The 9,631-nt window shown below is 48.1% G+C and overlaps 1 protein-coding gene across 1 annotated transcript; it reads right to left on the bottom strand.

Moving 5' to 3' along the window:
* Positions 1-4,073: 4,073 nt before the first annotated feature.
* HCAR1 (hydroxycarboxylic acid receptor 1) lies at positions 4,074-9,024 on the bottom strand. Its single transcript, XM_019467584.2, has one exon. The coding sequence runs from the start codon at positions 8,218-8,220 to the stop codon at positions 7,189-7,191; it is 1,032 nt and encodes a 343-aa protein (XP_019323129.2). The 5' UTR covers positions 8,221-9,024; the 3' UTR covers positions 4,074-7,188.
* Between the last annotated feature and the right edge of the window lie 607 nt (positions 9,025-9,631).

The raw sequence follows: 9,631 nt of genomic DNA, 5'->3' as shown, positions 1-9,631 counted from the left end.
GGATGCTTGGTCTGGCTTTATCATCAACTACCATGAACCCTCTTACCCTCTGAGTTTCTTCGTATATGAATTGAGGGATCAGACAATCTTCCAGCTCATTCTCTGATTGTAACACAAAGTTCACAACGACTCAGACTGAACATAAATTCCGGCCTCCCTGGATTCGGGTGGAATTTCCGGTCTTTCTGCTGTGCCGTGGGCATGTGTCGTCGTGTTTGTGTTCTTCTTTTATGTATTTATGTTTTTTCTTACTAGCACATGAGTTGTACAGAAACTTGCTGTAATGAATCACTTCACCAGCTAAGGCAGTGATTCCACTGAGTTTTGTGGAAACTCCACTTAAAATCTATGGCTTTCAGAATTGAATCTTTATTCCTAGTTGTCTTATCACAGCTTGGATGAGTGCCGTTGAACTGGACTGAACTTTTTTTTTTAAGTGAAAATGATAATAGCGAGGAGCATCTTGATCTTGGGCTTGTAAATTCAAGCCCCATGTTGGGTGTAGAGATCACTTAAAAATAAAATCTTTAAAAAAATTGCTATCATTTATCAACTGCCTCCTCTGTGCCGGGCATAGTGCTAAGAGGTTCGTGATCTCACTTAATCCTCATGAAAACCCTGTGAATGATGTGTTGTGATTGTCACCATCAGCTCCATATTACAGATTAGGAAACCAAGGCATAGATTAAGTACCCCACTGTTTGTCTTCAGATTTAGCTGGCATCTCTGTTTTAGTTGTCTACTGCTGTGTAGCAAACGACCACAAAATTCAGGGGCTTAAAGCAACCACTGTTGTATTATCTCTCCGGGTCCTGAGTTGACTGGACTCAGCTGGCTAGTTCTCGCGTGGGGGGCAGCTAGGCTCAAGCAGAGCCCTGGGACCCCTGGCCTTCCCTCCCTCTCCATCGAGTTTTGTATCTCCCTACATGGCATCTCCACATGGCCTCTTCGCGTGTTCTTTCCACGGGGTAGGCTGGACTTCTTACGACGCTCGCTACTCAAGGCTTCCAAAGAGCAGACGTGCAGACCTTTCTATTGCCTGGCTCGGAAATCTCAGAACATCACCAACCCCACATTTTGGGGGTTAAAGCGTGTCACGGGGCCGGTCTATATTCCACTGGGAGGGGTCACATGAGGGTGGGACTACAGGAATCATAGCTCATCGGGGACATTGTGGGAGATTTCCCCTCTCAGATGGTAAATAGCGCTGAGCTGGGACACTTGGCTGGTGGGAAACGAGAGATGCCCGGACCACTAAGGAAGATGAAGGCGAAATTGAGAAGTAGCAAAGAGATAGAGAGGAAGCTGGCCACACTGGCTGACAGAGACATATAAGAAGAAAAAAGAAGAATATTGCAGGGTTTTCAAACATGGTGTTCAATTTCATGTAAAAAAACCCCCAAAAAACCTAAGGGCAAATCAGAATAATCAAATAATCTTGAAAAAGAAGACGAAAGTTGAACTCACACTTCCCAATTCAAATACTTTACAGTCATCAAGACAATGAGTGCTTCTGGCGTAAGAATAGACATATAGATCAGTGGGGCATGATTGAGGGTCCAGAGATAAGCTTTTGCAATTCTGGTCAGCTGATTTTCAACAAGGGTTCTACGATAAATCAGCGGGAAAAGAATAGTCTTTTCAAGCGGTTCTGTTGGGACAACTGAAGAGCCACATGCAAAAGAATGAAGTCAGATCCCTTCTTTGCCCTGGACGCAAAAATTAACTCAAAATGGATGACAGACCGAAATGTAAGACAAAAACTCTTAGAAGAAAACCTAAGAGTGAGTCTTCATGATCTTGTCTTAGGCAAAGCCTTCCTCAGTGCAACACCAAACATACCAGCACCAACAACAACATTGATGATTAGACTTCATGGCTTTAAAAGAGTTGGGGCGCCTGGGTGGCTCAGTCGGTTAAGCGTCCGACTTCGGCTCAGGTCACGATCTTGCGGTCCGTGAGTTCGAGCCCCACGTCAGGCTCTGGGCTGATGGCTCGGAGCCTGGAGCCTGCTTCTGATTCTGTGTCTCCCTCTCTCTCTGCCCCTCCCCCGTTCATGCTCTGTCTCTCTCTGTCTCAAAAATAAATAAAAAACATTAATAAATAAATAAATAAATAAATAAATAAATAAATAAAAGAGTAAGCCTTGGGGCACCTGGGTGGCTCAGCTGGGTGCCTGGGAGACTTGGGGCTCAGGTCAGGATCTCACGGTTCATGAGCCCCACATCCGGCTCTCTGAGCAGAGCCTGCTTCAGAGCCTCTGTCCCCCGCCCCTGCCACACTCACACACTCTCTCTCTCTTAAAAACAAATAAATAAACTTTAAAAAAAAAAAAAAAAAGCAAAAAATGACTGGCATGCTCAACATTTGAAAAAAAAATAATAAATAAAAGAGTAAGCCTTGGGATACCTGGGTGGGTTAATCACTGCAGCTTGTGAGTCTTGATCTCTAGGTTGTAAGTTCAAGCTCCACACTGGGTATAGAGATTACTTAAAAATAATAACAGGTAAAAATGAAAATAGTAAAAGATCGTTTGGGTGGCTCAGTCGGTTGAACATCTGACTTCAGCTCAGGTCATGATCCCAGGGCTCATGGGTTCGAGCACCCCCGTTGGGCTCTATGCTGACAGCTGGGAGCCTGGAGCCTGTTTCAGATTCTGGGTCTCTCCCTCTCTCTCTGCCCCTCCCTTACTAGTGCTCTGTCTGTCTCTCAAAAATAAATAAACATTAAAAAAATTTTTTTTTAATAAAAGATCTTTAAAAAAAAAAAAAAAAGGCTTGGGGTACCCGGGTGGCTCAGTTGGTTAAGCGTCCGGCTTTGGCTCAGGTCATGATCTCATGGTTCATGGGTCCCAGCCCTGTGTCGGGCTCTGTGCTGACTGCTCAGAGCCTGGAGCCTGCTTCGGATTCTGTGTCTCCCTCCCCTCCCCTGCTTGCGCTCTGTCTCTCAAAAATAAATGAACATTAAAAATTTTTTAAATAAATTTTTAAAACGCTTACTCTCTCATCTTTTTCTTAAGATATTTTAATTTTTATTTTTAAGTAATCTCTGCACCCAACATGGGGCTGGAACTCACAACCCTTGAGAAGAAGAGTCACATGCTAGGCGCCCCTGTTTGTGTTCCTTAGGAAACAAAAGGTTCTTTTTTTTTTAACAAGCAAAGATAAAAATGTTTATTAAACAAAGGCCTGTTGGCAAGAATGTGGAGGAAGGCTTTGTCGGTGGGAATGCAATCTGGTTCAACTTTGTGTTGGGCAATCTGGTGGTATCTATCAAGATTATAATGAAAACTCATATAAAAAGAGCTAATGCCAGATAATAGCAAGAGCTAACGGACAGAAGGTTTACTCTTCTGTCAGGCACTCTTCTGCATGCATTATACATCAAACTCAGTATTCAAAACAACCCTAAGGGGCAGGTACAACTCTTATCCTATCTAATGGGCAAGGAAAGTAAAGCATTGAGACGTTAAGTAACTTGTCTGAGGCCACACAGCTAGTGAGTGAAGGAGATAAGATCTGAACCCAGGTCGTCCAACTCTAGGGTCTATGCTGTGAGCCACGATGTGCATTGTCTCACCCAGTATGCCTGTCCTTTGATCCAATACTTCCTGTGTCTCAGAATCTTCTTCTGAAAACTCTAGCACATGTGCCCAAAGATACATCATTCAGAATATTTACCATAGCATGTTGGCAATACGGGAAAATTGGAAAGCACTTAAATGTCCATTAAAAGGCCATTGGTTAAATAATCCTTATGTGGTTTGTTTATACAATGAAATGGAGTTAAAAGCGAGATTGATCTCTGTTCTGATGTAGGAAGCTATTCATGACAAAAATAACTTGCAGATCTATTTGTGTATCATGCTTCGGCAAAACAAAACAAGATTTGTTATTTGTGGGCAAGTGTGTATTTACCCCAAATATTAGTCATCACCTCTAGGAAACGAGATTAAGGGGAACAACAGAAGGAAGACTTTTATTTCTCATTTGATATATTTGTTTTGAATTTTGAACAAAAACATATGTACCTTCAATAATTGCAGAGATTTTAATTCTTTTTTTTTTTTAAAAAAAGAAAAGACTCTGAGAGGCTATTCAAGAATATTCCATCAGGAAAAGTTGTGAATGGGGGCTCCTGGGTGACTCCGTTGGTTAAGCGTCTGACTCTTGGTTTCCGCTCAGGTCATGATCTCTCGGTTCGTGTTAATGAATTTGAACTCCATGTGGGGCTTTTTGCTGTCATTGTGGAGTCTGCTTGGGATTCTCTCTCTCTCTCCCTCTCTCTCTCTGCCCTTCCCCGGCTCGTGCTCTCCCATTCTCTCTCTCTCTCTCTCTTAGATGAATAAATAAACTTTAAAAAAAAAAAAAAAAGAAGAGTTATGAACAGACCTTCTTTCTCTCTCTCCACAGTGGATCTCATGGCTTGATCTCTCACCGAGGGGCTGCAGTCCCGCCCCCCAACCCCCAGGACCTTTCATTCCGGTCCTGTGGACCTTTCCGAAGCTCCCTAACAAGCTGCTTCCTCACCATGCCCCTCTCGCTGGGATACCTTTTCCCACTGAGTCACCTGCCTGCCTCCTTTGCATCCTTCAGGGCTAAGTTCAGAGTCATTTTCTCTGAGAAGCCCTCTCCAACCCCCACGGCCAGGATGAAGGCCCCTGGGCTCTGCCGCAGGGCCCTGTGCTTACCACTTTCACACGGTTACCCCCAAATGGTTGTTTGATTCTTTCCCCCGGATTCTACAATAGAACCCACAGGGGCAGGGGCTGTGTTTTCCATTCGTGTTTCTACTGTGCCTCGTCCGGAGCCAGTGCCTAAAAAATGTTCCTTGAAAGGGAATGAATGAGTGAGCGAGTGAGTGAATGAATGAATCTTTACAAGGGACAAAATGTTAACTCCTTCCCACTCCTACCGTATCATCACTGGAAGGTGAGTACAGTTAGGTCCATGCGTGAGCCCATCTGTCTGTTCTACTCCATGCCAACCTGTGTATATGTTTATAAATGCATCTATAAAATTTAGGGCCCCAGCTTCATGGATGAGCTCAAAAGGGTTCTGTGTTTACTCAAACAAAGCTATACTCCTCTTCCTCACCATTTCTGAAGAACACCTGATAAGATTTCTTTTTCATCACATTCTGTGAATTTAAAAAGGGCAGTAAAATCAGAGTCTAGACTGTGTTTGGGTTTTTTCATTTTCCTTTCTTTTTGTTTGTTATTGCCGTTTTTTTAGTGAGAGCCTCTGCCTACCGTGAACTTCTGGATTTTTTAGGCTTTTTTTCCCGGGACGGTAAAGTCTTACGAGTCTTTTAACTAATATAGGCTCACACGCAGGATGCGGACTTTCTTTTGGAACCGTTTTTTATGGAGAGGAAGCGACAAAGGGGCAGTCCAGGAAAGAATTCTAAGTAGGGATAGAATTAAAAGCCGAAGTGTGGGCTTTCCCAGATTTCTTTCAGGAGGATGTATGGTTCTCTGAAGACGGGAAGAATCCCGTTTTCACTCCCCCCACCCACCCACCCTCTGCCAGGCAGCTGGGGAGGGCGGGGGGGGGAATTCAGGTAGTCACAATACAGCAACTTAGGAGTTCTGAACCCCGTGGGAAATTGCTTTCGTGCCTCAATATCTTGGTGCGTAAAATGTGTTAATGTCGTAGGTCACAATATTGAGTGCTCCCTGCCAGACACTGTTTAATGCTTCACAGGCACTTATTCGTTCAAATACTTATTAAGCACCTACTATGTGCAGACACTCTCCTGAGCCCTGGGGATATGACAGCGAACAAAATCCAGTGAGTGGTGGAGCTAGGATTCCAATTTAAGGTTCATCTGACTTTCCAGAGCCCTTACTTTTCGGCACTGAGCTGTGTAGTGTCTCTGCAGAAGGAAATAATAAAGACAGCCGATAGGAGTGTTTCGAGGCCAGAGCACGAAAAGCTGGAAAGGTCATCTAGTGCAGAGAGCACCCTGAACATTTGAGAAAGTGTAAATAGAAGAGCCAAGAATGGCTTTCACCACTTTGTGGCTTGAGAACAGAGTTAAGGTTGGCTTTGAATCTTTCCCCCTAATCCAGAGCAAGGACAGTCGGTCATTCCATAGAACCATCTAGTTTGGAGGGCTCCAGGTACATATATGGGAAATTCACGTACGTAAGGGACATCACCCTTTCCACCCTTCAGTGTTTGTTCAGAATCCCGCAATAGGAGGAATACACTGATATTTGCACAGAACAGGTCTAGAAACTATATTCAGTGAGAGGGTGAGGGTATTAACCCCTCTGTTTGCTCCCCACCCCCAACCCCACCAAGATACTTTGCTGTCACACAGGAATCGACTAATGACCCTCCAGGTAAAGGGGATAGTAGCACAGTGCCTCGCACAAAACATGAACTCAGTAAGTACTTGCAGAAGGAATGAATAAAAGATTTCAACTCACAGTCACATAACAAGCAGTCAAAAGCGATCACATTGCACGCAGCCCATCCCAAAGGCCAACCGAGTTTTTTCACGCACTCAGCTCCCGCTGGAAAGATCAGGGGAGGCAAACCTATCCCTCAGCATCTTCTTTGAAATGCCACGACTTGCGGAAACATGTGGAGCTTCAAGAAGGTCAGAGCAGACTGTTTTGCCGTCCTTCTTCTTGGGCTGCTGAGAAATCAGAAACATACCCAGGCACCCTGTGGACATGAAAATCGTCAGGATCCGGACGTCCCCATAAAGATGTCACTCAGCCCGAAATAAAGGTATTGACTCACTCAGGTTTCTAGTTTCTAAAACGATGACTTGAGAGAGGATAGGAAATACTGCCAAGTCATGAAGTTCACGACCTCCCCCAGACAGGGAACGTGACTCCTTCAAACATCGGTGACTGTTCACCCAGCCGATTAAAACTACACAGGAGCCGAGCTCTTCTTAATTAACGTCCCTCCTTTTTAACACACACATGCCCTTCTCCACGCACATATTGTCCCGTCATTGCAATCGGGGCGTAGAAAGGCAAGTGACTCACTTGTCAACCACAACCTTCCAAAAAGGCATAGTAACCTGAATTTCGTTTCCAACAGAGTGAGGATCCAGTTAAGAAAGGGTGGCCTTTTCAATAGACTCTCACCCCTTAGCATGAACCATCCTAAGTCGCCAGTCTGTCTGTCCTCCTTGGCGTTGTCCATCTGTCTGTTTCACTGCCATTCAACACATCTGGAGATCCCACTGCACGTCCGATTGGCTCTGGAAGCTGTTTGCCACACTGGCACAACTCTTGCGACAGAGGTTGGAAATTGGCATCTCTTCTGGCCTCTGGGTCTTGGAGCGTCCCGGGTTCTTAGGTCTCAAACTGCGCATTTTGAGCTTGGTGTAGAATTTGGGGAACGAGGGACTCGAAAAATAATACACCAGCGGGTCCAGCATGCTGTTCATGTAGGTGAAGCTGAGGGTCACGTGCAGGGCTACGTGGACGGAGGGGTCACAGGCACTCGAGGGCACTGTCCAGAGGAAATAGAGCCTGGCCGACACGCTGGGCAGATAGCACGTGACGAACACAACCGCCACCACCGTGATGAACCGGATGGCCTTCTTCATCCGAGTCTGCCTGGCCAGCTGCTGCCTCTGCTTCAGGCTCCAAATAATCTTGCAGGAGCAAAACAGGATGACACCGAGGGGCAGGAAGAACTCCAGCTGGAACATGATGTCGTGCCAGCCGTTGGCCGACTCCATGATGAAGCTCTCGCAAGATACGGTGTCTTCTTGCACACACAGATGGTTCTCCATCAAAAGGTAGAGGGTCCCCAGGATGACCACGGTCCAAAGGGCAGACACGATGCCGGCGGCAGCCCGGTTGGAGATGGCGTTCACCAGGTGGTGGGGGTGGACCACCTTGAAGTACCTGTCCACCGCCACCACCGTGAGGAAGACGATGCTCCCGGCCCTGTTCATGGCCAGCATGAAGAGGGCCACCCGGCAGGGAATGTCCTCAAAGGCCCACTGCCTCTGTCTCCAGTAGTAGTCAGTCCGGAAGGGCAGGCAGATCATGAGAAGGAAGTCGGCCACGGCCAGGTTGAAAAGGTAAATGGTGCTCGGCTTCCAGGTCTTCATGCAGAAGCAGAAACCGCACAGGGCGACGCCGTTGCCCAGGGCGCCAAGCACGAAGGCCACGATCAGCAGCGGGGGCATCACCTGAGAGATGGGGTCCCCCTCGATGAGGCAGCACGACCCGTTGTCCATGGTGGACGGAGGACGGGGGTTCTGCGTGCCGGGCGGCCCCGGGAGCCCCCACAAAGACAGGTGCCGATCGGAACGCTACCACTCACCGGGCTGCTGGTTTTCTCCCTTCTCCACCCCGGGATGCGGGCGGACGCGGACTGCAGGTGCGGGTGGATGCGGCCGCCGCCAGGAGGCCAGGAACGTCAGCCGGGAAAGGAGAGGCTCGGGGAGGTCCGTTCGTCTCCGGCTGTCCCAGGCCGGGAGGAGCGGGTGGCACCGCGAGGCTTTGAGGCGCAGGCGGTCACTTCTGGGAAGCGGTGGGCTGGTCCAGAAGGACTCATGCTGCGGCCCTGGCCCCGCGGTGATTTTTTCTCTGCGGCCTCACTCTGCTCTTCAGACTCCTGTGCTGGAGAGCGTGCAGGGCCGCCCAGAAGGCACGAGAAAAGCTTGTTTGTCCTCCCTCCCGGTGGAGAAATACAAACATTTCCTGGAGCCGTTCTGGGCCTCTGCCTTTGCTTTCCTCCCCTAACCTTTGCCTGACTGCCCCGTCCGCCCCCCATCCCATGGGGCGCTCCCAGGCGGTGCCAGAGGGGGAGGCCTTGCTCCGCGGCTCCTCAGAGCCGTTTCCTGTGCCCACACCCAAAAATAAGGCACGCAGAAGTCAGAAGCGTCAGGGGAGGAGAAAAAGCTCTAAAACCGGCACCCGCCGGCTGTCATTAGAAAAGCTCCGTGAAGCGTGACATCTTTCCTTCCCTCCGTTCGTACCTCCTGCCCTTTGCATCCTTCCCTGGACCCAAGTGACCTGTTGCACAATGAGCAGGACCACGCAATGGACGTGAAGCCACCTCTCATGTGCCTGTCCCCACGCAGCGGCCTCTCGGGGAGTCAGTTCCTCCCTCAGCTGTTTGCAAAAGAGGATTTGGCTCGGAGTGTCCCGCTGGCCCAAAACCATGATAGATATGCTTTTAATTTTAACTGTCGGCTGCGCCCGTTGGTGGGGGGAGTGAGGGCCGGGCAGTTGGTCCGAGAGCCTATCTCTAAAATAATCACGGGTAAAATTAGACTGCACCCAAGACTGGAGTCTTTGCTCAAATTTCCTACCCTTCGGTTTGCTAGATGATCCACCTGCCCCTGTGCCTTTCAGCTCCCAGCTTAGGAAAGGGGTGCAGGGGAGGGAAACGCATTGAAAGGAGGCATACACGCCTTCTTCCAGATGCTGATTAAAGCGAAGCTCTTCCCACTGAATCCTGGATCCAGGTAAGTCCCACGACATCCCCCCCAACCCCACCATGATCGCTGTCACCTCCCACCTGGGGGAAATATTGAGAGACTTTCCCGAGTGGTTTCCTTTCCTCTAATCTATTCCCTGTAATCCCTCCCCTGTACCACAGTGTGATTTTTCTAAAGCACAGATGTGATCACATCCTTTTTT

Source organism: Panthera pardus, unplaced genomic scaffold, assembly GCF_024362965.1.
Source record: "Panthera pardus isolate Hobbes unplaced genomic scaffold, ASM2436296v1 HiC_scaffold_15, whole genome shotgun sequence".
In the NCBI taxonomy this organism is placed as follows: Eukaryota; Metazoa; Chordata; class Mammalia; order Carnivora; family Felidae; genus Panthera; species Panthera pardus.
The sequence above is the reverse complement of the archived record's forward strand: the minus strand, read 5'-3'. Positions and strand labels throughout refer to the sequence as shown.